The sequence below is a fragment of the Malania oleifera genome, chromosome 9 (assembly GCF_029873635.1).
Source record: "Malania oleifera isolate guangnan ecotype guangnan chromosome 9, ASM2987363v1, whole genome shotgun sequence".
Taxonomy (NCBI): domain Eukaryota; kingdom Viridiplantae; phylum Streptophyta; class Magnoliopsida; order Santalales; family Ximeniaceae; genus Malania; species Malania oleifera.
Window position 1 is genome coordinate 82,638,618 of NC_080425.1, and position 24,402 is coordinate 82,663,019.

Below are 24,402 nucleotides of genomic sequence, written 5' to 3' on the forward strand. Positions count from 1 at the left end.
AGGCTCTGCTGGATTGGTTCGCATCTTCTTGAGGACCAGTTCTCCTGGGTGGAACGTTCGCGCTCTAAAACGAGTGTTGTAGTACCTCGCCACTTTTTTTTGGTACACGATGATTCTCATATGTGCTTGTTCTTGTCTCTCCTTTAGGAGGTCTAATTCCGCCCTTAGTTCTTCACTGCTGTTCTTTTCATCAAAATGTTGCCTCCACCAGGAAGGGATTATGACCTTAACAGGAATGACTGCCTCTACTCCAAAAGCGAGCATGAATGGGGTTTCACTTGTTGCTGCTCGTAGGGTCATGTGGTAAACCTAGATTATGGACGAGAGCTCTTCCACCCATAGTTTCGAGTCGCGTTCTCAAGCTGTGCAGTATCATACGGTTCATGTTCTCCACCTGTCCATTACTCTGGGGATGTGCAACTGATGCGAATAGAAGTTTTATGGACGCAAAATTTCTTAAACCGCTCATTATCCAACTGTATCCCGTGGTCTGTGACTATAGCCCATGGGATTCCGAACTTGCAAACAACCGAAGCCCATACGAATCGAGTGATGTTGCATTCTGTTATGTGAGCCAAGGCTTCTACTTCTACCCACTTGGTGAAGTAGTCAATCGCCGCCAACAAAAACTTCCTTTGTCCCGTCGCTTAAGGTAGCGGTCCAAAGATATCCAGTCCCCATTGGCCGAAGGGACAAGGACTGGTCAGGGGGGGAGAGAAGACTGGACGATATGTGTGGTATTCCTGCGCACCACTAACACCTGTTGCACGTTTGACTATTTCGATTGCATCTTTCCTCATTGTGGACTAGTAGAACCCTTGTCGTAGGGCCTTGTAGGCTAAGGCTCTGCTGACCAGGTGATTCCCCCCATATTCCTTCGTGAATTTCCCTCAGCACATATTCTCCCTCTTCGGCACTTAGGCACCCTAGGCATGGCAGTGTCAGGGATCACCTGTATAACTCTTTGTCTATGAGCGTGTACTTCGTCGCCCTCCTTCTTACCTTTATAGACTGTTTCTTATCCTCTGGAAAGGATCCGTCGTACAGGTATTGCATTAAAGGGGTTCTCCAATACCCTTCGTTAAGTACAACTACCATCAGGTTAACACTAACCTCCTCGTAAGAGGGTTTTCTGACTCGCTCCAAGTAGATTGCATTATTCCAATTTCACTTTCTAGCTAAGGCTAATCTTGCTAGTGCATTAGCCTTTGCGCTCTCCGTTTGTGGCACGTGCTCTATCTCAACTGAGCGAACGCTATGATGTGTTCTTGGGCTTTGGTTAGGTATTTCTTCATTTTCTGATCCTTAGCCTAAAACTCTCCCTTCACCAGTTCCACCACTAGCAGGGAGTTGCTCGCTACATGAATTCGTGCTACCCTAAGTGCCTTCACCTAGTGCATCCCTGCTAGCAGGGCTTCATATTTGACATCATTGTTGGTCATTGTAAACTCTAACTTCAGTGCGTATAATGTCTCCGAACCGTCTGGTGCTGTGAAGACTAGTCCTGCTCCTCCTCTGGCTGCATTAGGCGACCCGTCCATATGTAATGTCCACACTTTTGAGTTCTTTGTTGTTTCATAGGATTGTTATGCCATGAAGTCAGCCAATACTTGAGCTTTAATGACAAGCTTTGGCTGGTATTGTATGTCGAACTCTCCTAACTCAATTGACCACCTCATCATTCTCCTAGAGCTCTCTAGCCGCTGGAGGATTTGTCTCAACGGTAAGTTTGTCAGCATAATTATCTTGTGCGCCTAAAAGTATGGTCTTAACTTTCGAGCTGCACAGATAATGGAGAAGGCTGCCTTTTTCGATGTGCTGTAATTCATCTTAGCTTCGCTCAACACTTTACTAGTGTAGTAGGTTTGTGCTGCCTTTCTTCTTCTCTAACCAAGACTGAGCTGACCGCATATGGTGTCAAGACCACATATAGGTAGAGGTCTTTTCCTGCTTTTGCCTTTGCTAGCAGTGGGGGAGAATCGAGGTATTGTTTAAGTTGATCGAATGCCTTACTTTGCTCCTCCTTCCATTCAAATCCACCTTTCTTTCGCAACTCCTTTAAGAAAGGTAGAGCTTTATCTCCCAAAAAGGAGACAAACCTGCTATGGGAGGCAATCCTTCTTGTTAAGACCTGGATCTTCTTCTTTGTTCGAGGGGTTTTCATCTCTAGCAGCGCCCTTATCTTGTTAGGGTTGGCTTCTATCCCCATGTGTGTGACCATGAAGCTTAAAAACTTCCCTGCATAGACACCAAACACGCATTTGGAAGGATTTAACTTCATTTGACACCTATGCAACAGTTCGAATGTTTCCTTCAAATCCTTGCAATGCTCCCCTACTTTCAGGCTTTTCACCAGCATGTCATCTCTATACGCCTCCATCGTTTTTTCGAGTTGGTCTTTGAATATCTTGTTCACCAGCCTCTGATATGTTGCCCCCACATTATTTAGCTCGAAGGACATCACTCGATAGAAATAGAGTCCTCTTTATGTGATGAATGATGTTTTCTCTGGTGCATTAGGATTTGGTTATATCCCGAATATGCATCCATAAAACTCAAGAGCTCATGTTCAGGCGTCGAGTCTACCGGCTGATCAATTCAGGGAAAAGGGAAGCTATCTTTTGGACACGCCTTGTTCGAGTCCATGAAATTGATACACGTCTGCCACTTTCCATTCGGTTTCTTTACCAAAACCACATTGTTCAAGGTTTCCCTTGCTTCACTATTACCTTTTAACGGTATCACGTAGTAATTCTGAGTTTCTACTTGATCACCCTTGATCATTCCTGTCCCGTGTGGGGTAGGGAATTTCATCGAAAGGTGATAAGTGGACGTTATGGCTCAGGTCGTATTGAGCGATGGGCGTCCCAGTACGTTGTTATATACTGATGGCCGATCAACCACCAAGAAATTCGTCAACAGGTGATTTGCTGTTGGGCCATCCCCATTGACACCGGGAGTGTAATCGTTCCCACAGGATGTATTATGTCTCCTCCAAATCCGACCAATGGAGTGGAGATTGATTTAAGGGGTTCCTTACTGATCTTCATTTCTTCGGGCACCAACCATAATATAATGTTGGCCGAGCTCTCGTTGTCTATCAGCACGCGCCTTACTTTGTTGTTGGCCACCAGAAGGGATACCACTGGTGTAACGACCTGCCTAATTTACCATATATATATATATATATATTCCACATAATAGCATGCCATTAATCGCGATAATCATAAACATAGTCCACCCAGACCCATGGGTACTGGGGAATAAACCTATCGTATGAACCTGACACCTTAGTAGTGGAAGGCTACAACATATACATATCAAATAGTCCAACAAACACAATACGAGAGTTATACAAAAATATATCATATTCAAATACACACATCCCAACATGAACATAAAGTTCCCTAGGATCACTACCCCAAAATCCATCTGACCTTAGTGGAACGACTTACCTTTTTGGCAGGGTAGATCAGGCGACCACTATCGTTGCGGAGCTCTATTCACTCCCCTACCTGGATTCCCTGAAATATTTTAAAACTGTAGCGAGATACCTCTCAGTAAGGGAAATAAACTAATATCAGTGTATGGCAACATAGGTATATCACGTGTCATAAGCATATACTGTACATAAATCATATTTGAGAAATCTGTCTGATAAATAGTGAATAAACATATTTAAAAGTAGCATGCAAGTCATGTTATATATCTGTACATGTAAAACATCTTATATCGCTATATAATACGTGAAATAAATCCAAGGATGGATAGCTAGCTAATGCCATGTATTACCCCCACATGACTAGGTTATGCGGCCCGAAGGCGGGACCTAGCATTGGCTGGCCGACCATGTTAGATCAATATAAGTCTGTAAGTACAATGGGCCTGCCCCACCCTGGTCCGGACTGTTAAGGGGACGTCTACAACTCTACACTAAAACCACATCGACTGCCAATCTCCCAGAGCCCCATGCGACATGTGGTAGCACTAATATAATCTGAATACATATATAGCTACAGTATCATGCTGTTGAACTGAACTAAAGTAAGTTATTTGGGTGCCGATATCATATACTGTATTTCATATGCTGAATATAACCGTTTCACCATAATATCTAACATAATAATATTTTCATAAAAATAACATATGTTTCATTACAACCCTTGCGCCGACATTTCATATCATATCATATCACATAAATTAATGGCCCTTACGCCATTTTATATAAACTATGACCCTTGCGCCATTTCACATAAATTACAGCCTTTGTGCCGTTTCATAAATTACGGCTCTTGCGCTGTTTCACATAAATTATGAAAAATATAATTCCTATACTATTTTAACCATTTCCCGAAAACAATAATAGCATGAAGGTTATGATAACATAACATTTTTCCATCCCATAAATCATAAGATTTTATACCCATGCCATACAAATTAAACCATTTTCCCTAATAATATATATATATATATATATATATATATATAAACATTCCCCATAAATAGCAAGAATTTTTCCAAACATAATTTCATACCATACATAATTTCTAAAATAAAATGTTGTAGAATGGTAAATATTTTCATGAAAATTCTAACTTAATTTATTCCCTTACTTGGTTTCTTGAACTACGTCAACAAGAATCCCAAACTGATGCCTGTAGTGCTCACCCGGATCTTGAATTAATAATTATAATTCCATTAAATCAATTCTAAATAAAATACTATTTTAATATTTCTTAGGCCCATAAATTCCAAATAAATAATTATATCCTCAAATGTAACCAATTTACTTAATTTCCCAAATCTCACTCTCGCTTTGGAATAGTGCCTAGGAAACTCAAATTGAAAATTTACTCTAGCCAAAATGACGACGATCGCAACTAGGACCCCGTGGTGGTGCTCGATTGTCGATTTGACTGAAAATCTAAGGAGAAATTGAGAAAATAGGAAAAGATTACCTAACCCCAGGAATGATGCTTACGTCGCTCTCACGACAAATCCGGTCTAATAAAAATATCGGTGGCGGGGTTAGGAATCTAACGACACCTTCTGTTTCTTGATTAGCCGAATATCCGTCGAGAAATTGAAGGAAGTGGGAGAGAGATAGAGGTGAGCCAGAGAGAGAGATTCAGAGGGGGGGCTGCGACTTCTCCTGAAATGCATTTCAAATACTTCCTGAAGCAAAGCTATATATATATATATTAATACAATAATAATAATAATAATAATAATATCAATATCATTATTATTATTATTATTATTATTATATTTAATTAATAATAATTTATTTATTTATTAGGATCCACTACATCCTCTTGTAATAATTATTTTTGGAGCGTTACAACTAGGGCATCGTCATGGGGTTGTTGTACTCCTTCGTCTTCGCTACCGAAAGCGATAGCGTCTTCCTATTTTTGTATTTTTTCGTTGGGCTCCCTTTTCTCCGTCAAAAGCACCTTCTTGACTTACCTTTTTCGAGCGCCTCTGCTATCTTCGCCACTGGCGGTTCCGCCAAAGATCACAGTGATTTCTCCAACGATCTGTTCCTCTTATTCATCTGCGTTTGGCCTTATCTCCTCGCGAGCTTCCCCTTGACGATCCCCTTTCTTTACGAACCTCGACGGATGACCTTTTTTTATTTTATTTTATCAAGGTCTCAATTTCATTTTTCAGTTGAATACACTGCTCGGTATCTTGCTCGTGATCTCTATGGAACTGGGAGAACTTTGACATATTCTGTTTATATGAGAGTGTTTGCATAGGTTTAGGCCACGAAACATACTCCTTCTTTCTTATGTGCATCAACACATTGATTCGCGGTGCGTTTAAGGGAGTATAAGTTTGAAACTTACTGGTGTGCCCCATAGCCCGAGAGCTGGCCTGCAATGTGCTATTCTCCTGTCTTTTCCCGGCTCTATAAGATTCGCCAACCTCTCTGTTACCCTTCATTTTTAACTGATTCGATTTCCTCTTGTATCCATCATCTCCTCCAGGTTGACATACTTCTGTGCTATGACCATTAGTTCTCCCATATCAGCTGGTGGCTTCTTCTCCAATGAGTACAGGAAATTCCTTGGTAGAAAGGCGGTGGTTAGGCCTGTCAACGCCACTCCAATGTCCAGGTTGCAGATCTTCACGGTCGCGGTGATGAAGCGGTGCATGAAATTTTTCAACGTCTCCCGTTCTTCTTGGACCAAGTTCATCAGATGAGCCGAAGTTTTTACGATTGTTCAATTGCTGATGAAATGATCTGTAAACTACTGCTCCATCTCAGAGAAGGAGTTGATCGATCTAGGCCATAGGGTTTGGTACCAATTCGTGGCACTACCTTTAAGGGTGGCTGCAAATGCCCGACATATGATGGCATCAGGTGCGCCTTGCAATTGCATTAACACCTTAAAAGTGTCCAGATGATTGACCAGCTCAGTCAAACCCTCGTACCTTTCAAAAGTAGGCATTTTGAACTTACTGGACAGCAGGACTTCCATCACTTCTTTGATGAACGGTGGCTCCGAGGATTTTAAAGAGGTTTCCTTATAAGAGGGGTTAGTTCGACCCACTTTCATCATTTTTTCTATTTGATCTATCTTTTTTATCCTTTCTTCTAACCCATTTGATCTTTGCTCGTTTACTCCCACGCTGTTCGTGTCTTCCACCTTCTTAGTGAGGTTAGTTTTCCCCTCACTCTCCATCAGGCTCTCTGTTTTATTAGGTGAGTTAGGGCTAACATGTTGTTGGGGGGGGGGGGGGCATGTTCTTCTTTACTCTTTTTCTGCAAGAGTAGGTTGAACATATCCTCCATCTTCTTCTGGAAGGCCTCCATTCTCCTTTGGAAGGCGAGAAATTCCTCCTTGGTGACCCCCGAACGATTTCCAAGCATGGAGTGAACGGTCTAGGGTGATTATTTACCAGTGGCAGGGCCTGAGCTTGAGTTGTGAGTAGTTGTCATTATTCGAGAATCAGTGGTTGGAAGCAAGATGAGCACCTCTCAGAAGCGGTTCCCATAGACGACTCCAATTGTTGCTGGATAAAAATGGTGATGACCTACAACGTTGCTCTCCGAATTCCAATGACTTGAAAATGATGAAAACAAAGCAGGTTTGGAGGACCCAAGGTGTACTCCGGGGGATCACTTCGATGCCTAAGTAAGAGAATGCTTCGAAGAGGTTGAATGCAACAGTAAGATTAAGTTACCTTGGCCTCTCGCCCGAGTTCCTATTTATAGCGGTAGAAGTTAACCCAAGGGTGTATGACTATTTATTGGCGAGTTATGGTGTGGGCATGAATTACTCTAACTTTTAAGGAACCGATAATAGTTGTTTGCGGCGCGGGCGTGGAACGCTTTGGCTTGCATGGGGTTGACCCCTTTAGAGCAGCTATCCTTGAGCGATGATGACCCTGATTGTGGTTGCAGCATAATGCTCCTTTATGACGAATGAATTGTTTTGCCCCTGATATATATTTAGGGTATATCACTTATTATTATCAAAATTAATTTTTGTTTTATTTTGTTGGTGCCATCACAATATAAATGAAAAAAAAAAACATTTTATAATTGTTATTAAAATCATAACCACGAGAATTTTATTCAAAAATTTAAAAAATGGATAGGTAACAAATTTCGAAATGAGTAAGATAAGTGAAGAAAGTATATTATAATTACATATAATTCGTAATACCTATTCCTTTAATTAAGATAGAATACAATGACAATGGAGATAAATCACATATCAATGTTATAATTTTAAAATAAAGTCAACTACATGTTATTTGTGTTTCATTCTTTAACACTTTGGATAATTAGGAGAGAAGAAAAGAATGACCCGGATGACTGCTGCCGTGACCGAAACAAATCGGGTCGGGTCGGAATGTCCGGCGGGCCAATGGGCATATAGCCAATCGACTCCCCTGACGCTTTCCTTACCCGACTGGAACACGCTGAGAGAGCGCTCTCAACTTTTACCGGAAACGCAAAAATGGCTGCATCGGTGGCCATGGTCTCCCTGAGAATAAATGCCGTTTCATTTGACACCCAACAAAGGCTTCCTTACAACCCCCACCCAAAACCCAAACCGAAGACCCCCAAAACCCCTCTTCTATCCGTTGTTACGTCGCCGTCCAGAACTGACTTGGATATCACGGAGCTTCTCAAACACAAGAACCGAGACGGTAGCCCAGGTATCATCTTGCATATTCTGTGCAGTTATTTTGTTGCGTTTGTTCTGTTTTTGGTAATAAGTTGTTTTTCGTGTGTTATGCTTTCTTAATTTTGACGGGAAATATTGAAATTGAATGAACTGATTTGGGTTATGACTTATGAGTTGAATTGGGTTTGGTTGTTTTTGTGATTTTTTTTTTTTTTTAAATTTTGATGGAAAATAGTGAAATCGGATGAGTTGTATCTGGGTTATGAGAGGTGGCTGCCGAGTCCACCGAAAGTGGAGAAGCCTCGATCCGTGTTTAATGCAGCTTCGTTAGCTTATATTGGTGATTCTGTGTATGAGGTGAGGACTTGGTTATTCTCAAATGCTGTTACTTAATTGTTATGTGCATTTCATAGTCAAGCAATGGAATTATTCACGAAAACCTATAGCCGTTGTGGGCTTTTGAATGGCTTAAATTCATGCATGTGAAGCTTTGAAATTCTACAACACTATTGACAGTATGGGAAGGGTTTAACATCATGCTTGACAGTATGGGGAGGGTTTAACATCATGCAGTTACAAAGATTTATCATAAGTAACCTATTGGCAATTAAAAATTGTGTAAGAAAACTTGGGGTGGATGGGAGTATTAAGTTGTTGTATGGCACGCAATTTTGTGCATAGGAATTGCAACTTGGCCAAGTGCAACTCAAGAATTATACTAACCTCTAAGGTCACAGCCATTGTGTTGGTTTGTTTTTCATGTGCCAACTTGGTCTATTCTTAGGTTGAGAAAGCAGGGAAGTGTGTGAGTTCTGAGCGGCTTTGGGATTCACGCAATGTGAAAATGATTCTTGCCTGTTCTTGAATTAACATACTCGCCAATTCATTCACATTCTACTTTTCCTTAATAGTGTTATAATGAATCTGAAATGGCCCATACTGAGTAGGCAAGGAATTCAGAATGAACTGAATAAGGAAACTTTCATCAACATTCATTCCCAGAGATTTGAGTCTGACAGCTAGATTGGTCATTTCAAGGACATGCTCATTCATTCCACGGCTACCATCAAATTTCATGGTGGTAAGTTCAGCCATTAATCACCCTCCAAAGGACTCGTCCGCTGAACGAAACCGATCTTCCACAACCTTGAAATATTCTTTTGCATTTTCAATTTAAGGAAGCGCTGACTTAATATTGTTCGCAATACACATTTGCATAAACATGATGCTTAATCTGTTCGATCTTTCCCATGACTTGGACAAAGCTTGCTGCTCCGAACTGCTTGTTTCAGTAATAGCAGTCGGTTTGTCAATTCGCAGTGCTAAGTCAAGATACAGAACACCAAGGTGAAACTGGATCCGTTCCTTCTAGTAAGAGAAATTAGTTCAATTAAAGATCGGAATAGAAGAAACTAGTGAATGAAGTGAAACAGGAACTCACACTGCAATAAAATAATCACAACATTAATGCTTTGAGAAACTCACTTCTGTTAGTAATATTGCGTTCAATCTTTGGATTAACTAATGCAATATACTAATATTCAAATTTAAAGGTGATTTTGACTCACATAAGCATAATTGATAATCTTTCAAAGTTTGATTGGTTTGTCACCTTTGAGCATCCATTCCAATCTCATTATCATTATATAAGTTATCCTAATTAATTTAATGACTACATGAAATCTCAATGGGGTTCGCAAGAGGGAACATAATGGACCGAAATGCTATTTCTGTCATGGCTATGGACATTTATAGAAAAATTATTCGAAACGTAGAGTTTGGTTCAAAAAGAAGGTTAAGCTATTAGCTTATGTATGTTTCGAATCAAATATGACACAAGTTCCTTCTAATATATGGTGGATTGACTTTGGTTCTACCATTCATGTTTCAAATTCGATGCAGGGATACCTTTCGATCTTGAACATAAAGGAAAATGAGTATTTTATAGTCTTGGGAAATGGAACTCAAGTACCAATTGTTGGTGTTGGAATTTTATGTTTGTTTTTAGATTCAAGTCACTGTTTGGACTTATTTGATATTTTTAATGTTAAAATTTGTCCCACATGAAAGGGTAATATGGACATTATTTGGACTTAATGAAATCAGTTGGTTATTGGCTTTGGAAAAGAGATGCCCGGTTACTTAATTAGTGAGAGATACTAGGGAAAGTTATTTTCCTATCTTCCTTCTTTTATGGGGAGTAGGATAATTGTTTTATTTTGTACGTAGGAATTGTCCTCTCTCTACCCACATCTTTCTTTTGATCAGATTTTCCCATAGGTTTTGGTAAAGAAAAGAAAAGGGGTTAAGTGAGGGAAATAATTTGTACAAGCTTTCTTCAAGAAGGAGATTTCATTATGGCTGATTCCGGTATGTTTTATGAAACATTTATTTCCGCTTAAAAGTTGATTATGTGATTTTCATGATAGTTAAAGATTCCTATTTCAGTAAATTAAATTTTTTACATGTGGTATTAGAGCATTGTTGAAACTATCATGATTTTCCTTTTAATATAGAGACCGATTTCATTAATATTTTTCGATTTTGCTATTGTTTTATGTGCAATGTTTTGTGTTCATAATATTTGGAACTCACTATTCACTGATTTCGAAAATTCCTATGATGTTTGCCGGATTTAATGAAATCTTGATGAAAGCATGTAGTGGCCGAATTTATTGGGATTTTACGTTATTGGAATGTCATGATTCCGTGTGGGTATTTATTCTTTGTTTTATTGGGCTCACTATTTTGTTTAAATGATTACTTTTTGGTGAGCATTTGTTCGGCCGTATGGTTTAATGCATGCAGATAATTTTTTATTGTTTGATTTCGTATAGGCCACTTACATGTTTTATGATAGTAAATTAGTAATGGTGGCGATGTTATGGGGTCACTTGTATTGGGTTAATGATTGCATTTATGCATGCATGGGCTGAACTATTATGGGCCGGATTTTACATGTAATTGAGAAAATTAAAAGAGAATGCTAGTATAGGGTTTTGAACTCAAACATAGCGTTCAAAACAATGCATGCTTACCAATTGAGCTACTCTCTTTCATGATAAATTTTTTATTTTGGGATATTATTTATCTAGTTTTGAACGTGGATAAATTTTTTCTTGGTTATTTATCAATCAATATTTATATTATGGTTAGCATGTTGTCACCAAAGTGATCTTGCTGGGAAAAGTTATAAATATTGAATTGAATTATGACTTTGCAAAATTATTATGGAATGATTATTTAATTATTATGGTTTGACCCAAAGGTGCACAAACTTTCAAGTAGTCATTAAATTAATTAGGATAACTGATAGAATGATAGTGAGATTGGAATGGATGCCCAAAGGTGAGAAACCAATCAAATTTTGAAGGATTATCAATTATGCCTAGGTGAGTGAAAATCACCTTTAAATTTGAATATTAGTATATTGCATTAGTTAATCCAAAGATTGAACATAATATTACTAATGGAAGAGATTTTCTCAAAGCATTAATGTTGTGATGATTTTATTACAGTGTCAGTTCCTGTTTCGCTTCATTCGCTAGCTTCTTCTGTTCCGATCTTTAATGGAACTAATTTCTCTGACTGGAAGGAACAGATCCAGTTTCACCTCGGTGTTCTGAATCTTGACTTAGCACTGCGAATTGACAAACCGGCTGCTATTACTGAAACAAGCAGTTCGGAGCAGCAAGGTTTGTCTAAGGACCGTTTGCTAAATTCCTAGAAGAGCATGGTATTTGTGCAAAATACACAATGGCTGGTACGCCCCAGCATAATGATGTGGCTGAGAGGCGTAATCGTACTTTTATGGAAATGGTTAGGGGTATGTTAAGTAACTCCTCAGTACCCATTTCATTGTGGATGGAGACCCTTAAGACAGCTGTTTATTTGCTTAACCGGGTTCTTAGTAAGGCAATTCAAAAGTCTCCTTTTGAATTGTGAACTGGAAGGAAACCAAGTTTGAGACACTTTCATATTTGGGGTTGTCCAACAGAGGTTTAGGATCTATAATCCACATGAAAAGAAGTTGGATTCTAGAATTGTAAGTGGACACTTTATTGGTTACCCAGAGAAGTCCAAAGGGTATAGGTTTTACTGCCCTAACCGTAGTACGAGAATTGTTGAAACCGGAAATGCTAGATTCCTTGAGAATGATGAAATTAGTGGGAGTGATGTATCACGTAATGTGGTCATTGAAGAAGTTCGGGTGCCTATCTCGATACTCGTAACTTCAACGGAAATTGTCGTTTCTCCAATTGTCGAACAGTATGATAACATTGAACAACAATCTAGTGATCAATCACTCCATAATGAGAATGTCACCAATGAACCAGTTACAGAACAATCACATGGAATATCTTTAAGGAGATCTCAAAGAGAAAGGAGATAAGCTATTTGAGATGATTATTTGGTATATCTGTAAGAATCTGATCATGATTTAGGGACAAGTAAAGATCTGGTTTCATTTTCACAGGCCATTGAAAGTAGTGATTCTGGAAAGTGGATCAATGCTATAAATGATGAGTTGAAATCAATGGAACAAAATGAAGTTTGCGATGTCATTGATTTACTTGAAGGTTTTAAGACAGTCGGGTGTAAGTGGGTATTTAAGACCAAATGTGACTGCAATGGCAATATTGAACGACATAAAGTTAGACTTGTTGCAAAAGCTTTCACTCAAAAGGGAGGTGTTGGTTACAAAGAGATGTTCTCTCCTGTATCGAAGAAAGACTCTCTTAGGATCATAATGACTTTGGTGGCTCATTTCAATTTGGAGTTGCACAAAATGGACGTGAAAACTGCTTTTCTGAATGGGAATTTAGATGAAGAGGTTTACATGGATCAACCTGAAGGTTTTTTGATTAAAGGAAAGGAGCATATGGTATGCAAATTAAAGAAGTCATTTTATGGACTTAAACAAGCTTTCAGACCATGGTATCTTAAGTTTAATGATATCATCACGTCATTTGGATTTAAGGAAAATACCGTTGATCGATGTATATATCTAAAGGTCAGTGGGAGCAAGTTTATTTTCTTGATTCTATATGTTGACGATATATTGCTTATCAGTAATGATATTTGGATGAAGCAAGGAATTCGTCCATATCAGTGGTAGAGTTTGTAAGACTATATTGATCCTGAAAGGGGATGAATGGAAAAAACAACATGTCATTCTTGGTTTACTGAATGAAACCAAGAGATTTCTTTCTATGAACTTTGAAATGAAAGATATGGGTGAGGCAACTTACGTGATAGGAATTGAAATATTTCGTGATAGATCATGTGAATTGTTAGGGTTGTCTCAGCAGGGATATATCGATAAAGTTCTTGAAAGATTTCATATGGATGAATAGGCGGCCACTTGTGCTCCTATTTGTAAAGGGACAAGTTCAATGAAAAAGATTGTCCACACAATGCATTAGAAAAGAAAAGAATGGAAAATATTCCTTATGCATCTGTTGTTGGAAGCTTGATGTATGCTCAAACTTGTACAGGACTGGTTGACTTTCGACTATCAACACAATGAGCAAAATCTGAGTTGGAGTAGCCAACACCTCCAACCGATTAGACCTTCGATACGTTTTTGGTATCTCTTGAGCATTCCAACTACAAAACTAATGTCCGGTCTTGTACAAGTTTGAGCATACATCAAGCTTCCAACAACAGATGCATAAGGAATATTTTCTATTCTTTTTTTTTTTCTAATGCATTTTGTGGACAATCCTTTTCACAGAACTTGTCCCCTTTACAAATAGGAGCACGAGTGGCCGCATATTCATCCATATGAAATCTTCTAAGAACTTTATCGATATATCCCTTCTAAGACAACCCTAACTATTCACGTGATCTATCACGAAATATTTCAATTCCTATCACGTAAGTTGCCTCACCCATATCTTTCATTTCAAAGTTCATAGAAAGAAATCTCTTGGTTTCATTTAGTAAACCAAGATCATTATTGACAAGCAATATATCACCAACGTACAGAATCAAGAAAATCAAATTGCGCCCATTGACCTTTAGATATATACACCGATCAACGGTATTTTCCTTAAATCCAAAGGATGTGATGGTGTCATTAAACTTAAGATACCATTGTCTGGAAGTTTGTTTAAGTCCATAAAATGACTTCTTTAATTTGCATACCATATGCTCCTTTCCTTTAATCAAGAAACCTTCAGGTTGATCCATGTAAACCTCTTCATCTAAATTCCCATTCAGAAAAGCAGTTTTCACGTCCATTTGGTGCAACTCCAAATTGAAATGAGCCACTAGAGCCATTATGATCCTAAGAGAGTCTTTATTCGATACAAGAGAGAACGTCTCTTTGTAATCAACACCTCCCTTTTGAGTAAAAGCTTTTGCAACAAGTCTAGCTTTATGTCGTTCAATATTGCCATTGCAGTCGTGTTTGGTCTTAAATACCCACTTACACCCGACTGTCTTAAAACCTTCAAGTAAATCAACGACGTCCCAAACTTCATTTTGTTCCATTGATTTCAACTCATCATTTATAGCATTGATCTACTTTCCAGAATCACTACTTTCAATGGCTTGTGAAAATGAAACCGGATCTTTACTTGTCCCTAAATTATAATCAGATTCTTGCAGATATACCAAATAATCATTTGAAATAGCTTATCTCCTTTCTCTTTGAGATCTCCTTAAAGATATTCCTTGTGATTGTTCTGCAACTGGTTCATTGGTGACATTCTTATTATGGAGTGACTGATCATTAGATTGTTGTTCAATGTTATCATACTGTTCAACAATTGGAGAAACAACAATTTCCGTTGAAGTTACGGGTATCGGGATAGGCACCCAAACTTCTTCAATGACCACATTACGTGATACATCACTCCCACTAATTTCATCATTCTCAAGGAATCTGACATTTCCTGTTTCAACAATTTTCGTACTATGGTTAGGGCAGTAAAATCTATACCCTTTGGACTTCTCTGGGTAACCAATAAAGTGCCCGCTTACAGTTCTAGAATCAAACTTCTTTTCATGTGGATTATAGATTCTAACCTCGGTTGGACAACCCCAAATATGAAAGTGTTTCAAACTCGGTTTCCTTCCTGTCCACAATTCAAAAGGAGTCTTTTGAACTGCCTTACTAGGAACTCGGTTAAGCAAATGAATGGCTGTCTTAAGGGTCTCCATCCACAATGAAATGGGTACTGAGGAGTTACTCAACATACTCCTAACCATTTCCATAAGAGTACGATTATGCCTTTCAGCCACACCATTCTGCTGGGGCGTATCAGACATTGTGTATTTTGCACAAATACCATGCTCTTCTAGGAATTTAGCAAACGGTCCTGGACATTGTCTTTTTCCATCATACCTTTCATAATATTCACCACCTCTATCTGATCGAATGATTTTCACCTTTTTATCTAATTATCGCTCAACTTCAGCAATATATGCCTTTAAAGCATTTATTGCTTGAGACTTTTCATGCAACAAATAGACATAACCGTAACGTGAAAAATCATTGATGAAAGTGATAAAGTACTTTTCTCCACCAAAAGACGGTGAGTCGAAAGGTCCACAAATATTAGTATGGATAATCTCCAAAAGTTTTCCACTTCTTGAGGCGCCTTTCTTTGTATGTTTGGTTTGCTTTCCTTTAATGCAATCCACGCATACATTGAAATCAGTAAAATCAAGATTTGAAAGAATCTCATCTTTTACCAATCTCTCCATTCTTTCTCTTGATATATGACCCAGTCTTTTATGCCACAAGCAAGAAGAATTCTCATTAACTCTGCTACGTTTAGTTCCAACATCATGATGCAGGGTGAGGAGTGTTTCAGCAAAATTTTTGTTAAGATTAAATCTATATAACCCCTCAGATAAAACACCAGAACCAACAAATGAGTCATTTATCAACAAACGAAAACTCTTATGTTCAAAATACAAAGCATAACCATCATAATCAAGTCTTGACATGGAAATTAAATTTCTAGAAATAGTAGGATCATAAAAAGTATCAAATAGGTCCAAACAGTGGCTTGACTCTAAAAACAAACGTAAAGTTCCAACACCAACACTTGGTACTTGAGTTCCATTTACTAAGACTATAAAATGTTCATTTTCCTTTATGTTCTGGATCGAAACTTGTGTCATATTTGATTCGAAACATACATAAGCTAATAGCTTACCCTTCTTCTTGAACCAAGCTCTACGTTTCGGGCAAATTTTCTATAAATGCCCATAGCTATGACAAAAATAGCATTTAGGTCCATTATGTTCCCTCTTGCGAGCCCCATTGACATGAGAAAGTCCTGCAACCTTCAATGGATCTTTCTTGAAACTCTTCTTTGGTTTCTTTCCTTTGCTTCCAACTCCGTGACTCATAACATTAACTGAATGTTGTCATTGTTGCCTAAGCCTTGCCTCTTCTTGAATTAACAGACTCGCCAATTCATTTACATTCCACTTTTCCTTAATAGTTTTATAGTGAATCTGAAATGGCCCATACTAAATAGGCAAGGAATTCAGAATGAACTGAACAAGGAAACTTTCATCAACATTCATACCCAGAGATTTGAGTCTGGCAGCTAGATTGGTTATTTCAAGGACATGCTCATTCATTCCACGGCTACCATCAAATTTCATGGTGGTAAGTTCAGCCATTAATCTCCCTCTAAGGGATTTGTCCGCTGAACGAAACCGATCTTACACAGCCTTGAAATATTCTTTTGCATTTTCAATTTAAGGAAACGCTGACTTAATATTGTTTGCAATACACATTCACGTAAACATGATGCTTAATCTGTTCGATCTTTCCCATGACTTAGACAAAGCTTGCTGCTCCGAATTGCTTGTTTCAGTAATAGCAGCCGGTTTGTCAATTTGCAGTGCTAAGTCAAGATCCAGTTTACCAAGGTGAAACTGGATCTGTTCCTTCCAGTCAGAGAAATTAGTTCTATTAAAGATCGGAACAGAAGAAGCTAGTGAATGAAGCGAAACAGGAACCGACACTTCAATAAAATCATCACAACATTAATGCTTTGAGAAAATCTCTTCCATTAGTAATATTATGTTCAATCTTTAATTTAACTAATGCAATATACTAATATTCAAATTTAAAGGTGATTTTCACTCACCTAGGCAGAATTGATAACCCTTCAAAGTTTGATTGGTTTGTCACATGTGGACATCCATTCCAATTTCACTATCATTCTATCAGTTATCCTAATTAATTTAATGACTACTTGAAAGTTGGTGCACCTTTGGGTCAAACCATAATAATCAAATAATCATTCCATAATAATTTTGCAAAGTCATAATTCAATTCAATATTTAATACTTTTCTCAGCAAGATCACTTTGATGACAACATGCTAACCATAATATAAATATTGATTGATAAATAACCAAGCAAAAATCTGTCCACGTTCAAAATAGATAAATAATATCCCAAAATAAAAAATTTATCATGAAATAGAGTAGCTCAATGTAAGCATGCATTGTTTTGAACGCTATGTTCTGAGTTCAAAATCCTATACTAGCATTCTCTTTTAATTTTCTCAATTACATGTAAAATCCGGCCCATAACAGTTCAGCCCATGCATGCATAAATGCAATTATTAACCCAATACAAGTGACCCCATAGCATCGCCACCATTACTAATTTACTATCATAAAACATGTAAGTGGCCCATACGAAATCAAACAATAAAAAATGATCTGCATGCATTAAACCATACGACCTAACAAATGCTCACCAAAAGTAATCATTTAAACAAAATAGTGAGCCCAATAAAACAAAGAAGATGGCTAGGTAATGTCAAGACTCAAAACAATTAATGGAACATTTATGCCAATAAATCGATAATTTGAATTGTGAGTAAATGAAACCATTATGCAGCCAACAAATTCGAAATCAACTCATACGAAATCAAACCAACACATGCTAATAAATATCCACACGGAATCATGATATTCCAATAACGTAAAATCTCAATAAATCCGGCAAACATCATAGGAATTTTCGGAATCAGTGAACAGTGAGTTTCAAACATTATGAACACAAAACATTGCACATAAAACAATAGCGAAATCTAAAAATATTAATGAAATCGATCTCTATATTAAAAGGAAAATCATGATAGTTTCAATCATGCTCTGATACCACATGTAAAAAATTTAATTTACTGAAATAGGAATCTTCAACTATCATGAAAATCACATAATCATCATTTATGCGGAAATAAATGTTTCATAAAACATACCAGAATCAGCCATAATGAATTCTCCTTCTTGAAGAAAGCTTGTAGAAATTATTTCTCTCACCCCTTTTCTTTGCTTCACCAGAACCTATGGGAAAATCTGATAAAAAGAAAGATGTGGGTGGAGAGAGGACAATTCCTACGTACAAAAATAAAATAGTTATCCTACTCCCCATAAAAGTAGGTAGATAGGAAAATAACTTCCCCTATTATCTCTCACTAATTAAGTAACCATGCATCTCTTTTGCAAAGCCAATAACCACCTGATTTCATTAAGTCCAAATAATGTCCATATTACCCTTACATGTGGGACATATTTTAACATTATGTGCATTTCATAGTCAAGCAATGGAATTATTCATGAAAAACCTATAGTCGTTGGGGGTTTTTGAATGGCTTAAATTCATGCATGTTAAACTCTGAAATTCTGCAACACGATTGACAGTAGAGGGAGGGTTTAACATCATGCATTTACGAAGATTTATCATAAGTAACCTATTGGCAATTAAAAATTGTGTAAGAAAACTTGGGGTGGATGGGAGTATTAAGTTGTTGTATGGCACGCAATTTTGTGCATAGGAATTGCAACTTGGCCAGGTGCAACTCAAGAATTATACTAACCTCTCAGCTCATAGCCATTGTGTTGGTTTGGTTTTCATGTGCCAACTTGGTCCATTCCTAGGTTGAGAAAGCAGGGAAGTGTGTGAGTTCTGAGCGGCTTTGGGATTCACACAATGTGTAAAATGAGCCAATCCCTAGAAACAAAAGAAAAATATTGTATACTAAATTGAGGGTAAGAAACACTTCTTTCTATGTTTCCGAGCACGGTACTCAAGCCTTCGATTTATGTCTATTTCAACAAAACTCCATACAATTTACATGATATTTTGTCTAATTCCACACAATTCCAAATCTTAGGCTCAAAACTTCATGTTTTCGAGTTCCAAATGCAGTATTTGTTTACTTGAATAAAGCTGGTTTGGGCTGTTTTCAAGTGAAAACTAAAATTTTGAATACTTGAATAGGGGTATTTATTTCATTTTTATCCCATAACTAAGCATTGAAGATAGGTGGTTCCTTATCAGTTATAGACTTCACACTTGGTGTTCAAACAGCGATTGCCTGCATGCTTGGAGGACGAAATAAGAAGAGAACAAAATGTACTTGAAATTTAATTGATGTGTCGCATATTTATGATATTGTTTCTATTGTAGAACACATGTCTAACATAGAGGGGCTATGACAAATTGTGCTTGTCGCATTGATGTGAGTAACATAAAGAGATAGACACATGGAGAAGGATTGGGAATGCATCTATTAGTAGACTTCAAATGACTCATAGTGGACAATTGACTCTGACAGTTCAATATGTAGGCCTGTAAGATATAGAGCAGCACATGAACAATAGGTAAAAAACTCAACAGAAAAACACTGGAATGATCAGAAGAACTATTGATGAATGATCTCTACACAAAGCGACGGACTATTAACTGGCTTCAAAGCATTTTTATTTGTAGTCATGGTTTTCAATAACAACTGTGATCATTATGTAATTGGGTTCTTGATACCGTAACACACCGTGAATTCGGTGGGAAGAAAAATCATGGCCATTACAGACTGCGACCTTTGCATAAAGGTTGCTATGGCCGTTATGTAACCACTACAAGATCTTACGCCAAAAAAAAATTTTTTTTTTTACCTTTTCTTTGCACTTTTACCCTCCCTCTCATAAATAATTCTCAATATACTATGTGCCGAGAGGGTAAAAGATTATAATGAGGATGATAATGATGCAAAATTTTCTATTTTTTTGAATACTCACAAGAGATGCATAATTAACAATTTGAAAATACTAACTTGTTAGGAAAAATATTTTATTTTGATAATATTAGCAATTTGATATTTATGTTCTATATTCTTCAACTTCAACCTTCTTTTATTTTCTAGTTATTGTATATTTGTATTATTTGTATGTCTTATGGGTCTAATAGATTAATAGAGTTTATAATGTATTTTGTTTTATTAATTAATTTATCAAACATAAGAATTTATCATGCATAAGAATAATGAGAAAGTATAAATACACACACACACGTAATTTTTTTGTCAATGGTGGTTTAAAACAAATGCAAATTTCTTGCCCTTACAAGACAACTTAGTTTGTTGAACTAAAGGCTCCAAAATACACAACCTCTTTCTAAGAATGATTTAGAGCTTAAAACTTGCAAATACAGTAATCTGCACTAGGTCGTGCATGCTTGAAAAAAATTCACAGCCATTACACCTACTTCCCGTCATGTAGCGTCCGCTACTCCCGCTTCCCATTACATCCGTTGCCATTACGTTACGCTACCCGCTACTGCGATTTAAAACCATGTTTGTTGTTTTTAGAAGATGTTAAAGCTACCTAAAAAGAGCCTCTTTTCAGTCTTTTGTCTTTTCTTTTGATATAATTTATTCTTTTTGTGAAGTCTAATCTGCCCAGATTTCTTACTTTTTGTTGTTTCTGAAAATATGCAGCTGTATGCTCGCAGACATTTCTTGTTTCCTCCGCTTAATATTGAAGAGTATAATGATCGTGTGATGGCAATAGTACGATGTGAAGCTCAAGTATGACATTTTCCTGTTTTATGACGATCTTCGAGTTATACTAACAAAATTGGGGCTGTATAAGGATTATGATTTTTACTGTTTTTTATTATTCTGCTATCATAAATACAATCATAGCTTTTTGTTTTGAACTTGGAGACTTAGCGGTAGAGTCATTAGAATTATTTTGTCTATTAAAGTAATGCAAGTTATTATTTGTTTTAAAGTATGTAATTGGATTCACTCCCTCAACCTTGTACAATTAACTATTATTGGAAAATGTGTATTCTATCTGTCATTGCCGATTAAAAAAAAACTTTCTTCTTTCCCTGACTTTTGTTTTCCTTGCACATGCTTTGTATTGGGATATTCAATATTTTATTCTCTACAAATGCTGCGAACAAGTAGCCTAACAATGATATAAACCAGACCTATTAGTTTTTGTTAATGTTGGATTCTGAATATATATATGAAATATTATATAAAAAAGCCACCTATGAGAGCCTAGGGTCTCATGCATCTGTAATTTTGTTCTAGTTATTTGTGTAGCCACTCAATTGGGGTTTGGACTGGATATTCATTATTCACCTTCTGGAATAGACACATGTACTGGAATCTTTGATCTGATTACACAAACTCTAACATGAAAACCTTGCACTCAACCTTATGCTACTCTGCCCAAGAAAGAGCTCTTTGGTTCGAGGTTAGTGGGTGCAAGCCTTTAATTGAGAAGTTCTTTTGATTATTCTCATTTGCTTTACATGACTGATTAATTTTGTCATTAATTTTTTCTATTTGTTGTCTCTTAGTTCTTTGAATAATGAATTGATTAAGTTAACAAGTTTAGTAAGTTTCCTGGTTAATTATATCCATGAATTATGTTTGAATATTTTTGTTTGCTGCGTGCCAGGATGCATTACTTCAGAAACTTATTGATGATGATTACTTGTCAGAAGATGAAAGGTCAGTATATCTTTTGATATGATTTATATGCAACTGATTCTCCATCTTGTTGAGAATAAGAATTCAGGAAGTTTTGAAGTCAAAACAGTACTAAGCCTGTTTTTTAAGTCAAAAGAGTACTAAGTGAATCTGAGCTTTGCTCCTGTGGTTCACGTCCCAGCTCCCAAATGGCAAGAATGGGGTTTGATTTCTTCAAAGGGGAGGATTTCTGGTTGGGGTAGGGTTGGAAGGGTTTCGATCCTTCGTGGCTGCCCCCATGGGAGCACTTGTAGATAGCCACCTACGGTCCTACCCCCCTTGTTAGATCTCTTACTCAAAGTTTGGTACATTGGAATGGAATGGATTAGGAGTGGAATAGAAGAAGTGGAACTTGATAAATTCAACTATATTCAGAGACCATGAATCGTGTTTTTAGCCACTAATTTTTTGTCACTCAGTTTGGTTGAGTGTTTTAGTTTTTTGGTGAATCTAATCTTTTATGTAGTGGTTGGAGCATTGAAGGATGAGCAATAGGAAAGAATGTTTTCAATATTTGTGGATTATTTGGAAGGTGTAGAATTGATGTTATTTAAAAGAAAAAAGATGTAGTTGAAGATACTGAGAGACAAATATTGTCTATTGTAGCATTTTGGTGTTCCAAATTTTTGGTTTCTTTGATTATTGTTGGCTTTGGTGCTCCGTTAAGCATGAAGCAAATTTCCTTTATTGGCTTATTGCTTACTTTTGTATGCATGGCATGCAGTGTTACAGATTTTCTTTTAATGCAGCATTTAATATTAAGGGAAATATAGGGAGGACCTTTGTTTGCTCATTACTTTGTTGGTTTCTTTCCAATATTCTTATTGAGGGTATGTTAGGATTCAAACTTAGGATATGTCTATGTGTTCTCTTTTAAATTTTCTTATTCTCATTTAATTTGTCTTTCTGATCCTTTTCCTTTTGCTAAATGACTATTGACTTACTCTAAAATGAGTAGCGCAAAGGCTATCCCAAGTATAGGAGTTCTGTTGCGTAATAATTAGCCCAAAAGGCCAGATCATCTCTTCAGGGAATGTAGATTAATTTCAAACTCGTGTTAAAACAACAGGAGAAAATTAAAATCACTTACTGAACACAGTAGATTCAGATTCTGGGGTTTTTTAAGAGTTTGTAATGAAATTAAAACAAAGCGAAACCTAAACTAAGAACATAACATGCATAAACAATAAAATAACTACCATGAAATTAAGCAAACCAAGCAACTATACCAATCCAATATAATCCATTCAATAACTCATTCAAACGATCAAATAAACTATGATGAAAGTACACGAACAAAATAACCAAAGCTTTAAAATATTCAAATAGTGAACCAAAATGAGAACTTTATGAATCTAATGAAAATCTTTCAACAATAAAATAACTCAACACAATAAAAACTTAAACAAAAATAAATCCCAACAATAGCTTCAACAAAAATAACTAAACTCAACAATGGCTTAATTAAAAATAAACTCAAACAATAGCTTCAACAAAAATAACTAAACTTCAACAATGGCTTAAATAAATATAAACTCAAACAAGTTATTGAAATAACAATGAAGCAAAGAAAAAAATAAATAAACTAAGAGAGAGAGAGAGAGAGAGAGAGAGAGAGAGAGAGAACTTAAACAAAGATTAATCTAACAATAGCTTAAACAAAAGTGAATCCAACAATACCTTAAACAAAATAAACTATGCTCAACAATAGCTTAAATATAAATAAACTCAAACAAATAATAAACTCAACAAGGTATTAAAATGAGGTATGAAATAACAATAAAGTAAAAAAAAAATAATAAACAAAGGATGGTGTGAGAGAGAGAGAGATGGGTAGCCGAGAGTCCCCTCGAAGCTTCACGGCTGCTGCCATTTTTCTTCCCTGCACACAAGCTGCTCACACAGCAGGCAGCTTGGCCGAATGCCTGCTGCGGCGCACTCCCCAAAAAGCCCTACGGCCAGCCCCTTTAATAAATCATATGGCCTCCCCTTTTATCTCCTCAGGCCTACGGCCTTTTTGACCCCAGCGCATGCTTCCCTTTTTCTTCATAAAGCTGCTTCTCCTCTTGAGACCCCATGGCCTCTTTTTGCTTCAGCGCACGCGACCCACCTCACAATCCAGCCTACGGTCCACACTTTACTCTACGGCCTCCAATTTCCTTGAATGCATGGCTGCCCCCTTTTATCTCCTCAGGCCTACGGCCCACACAGCACCTTTTGGAATGCTGCTTGAATGTGTATATTCCAATGAAGTGACCTAATTTCCCCTTGGCCACATGGCCCATGCACCTTCACACATGCTCTCCTTTTCATGGCCCAGTGCTGCTATAAGGCTGCTTTAATTTCTTTGTTAATTCCCTTGTGAAACCCAACTCCTTTAATTCCCAAAAATGCCCTGCAATAATTAAATACAAAAACTCATAAATTTAAGGCAAGTAT

General features: G+C 37.1%; 1 protein-coding gene across 2 annotated transcripts in view; it reads left to right on the forward strand.

Moving 5' to 3' along the window:
• The first annotated feature begins 7,924 nt into the window (after positions 1 to 7,924).
• The window catches only part of LOC131164912 (uncharacterized), a 40,248-nt gene continuing 23,770 nt past the window's right edge, over positions 7,925 to 24,402 (forward strand). For both annotated transcript variants that reach the window (XM_058122455.1, XM_058122456.1), the window contains exons 1-4: positions 7,925 to 8,178; positions 8,383 to 8,504; positions 20,914 to 21,003; positions 21,893 to 21,945. In XM_058122455.1, the coding sequence (XP_057978438.1) occupies positions 7,977 to 8,178; positions 8,383 to 8,504; positions 20,914 to 21,003; positions 21,893 to 21,945 (467 nt within the window). In that variant the 5' untranslated portion in view covers positions 7,925 to 7,976. The remainder of the gene's footprint in view (positions 8,179 to 8,382; positions 8,505 to 20,913; positions 21,004 to 21,892; positions 21,946 to 24,402) is intronic.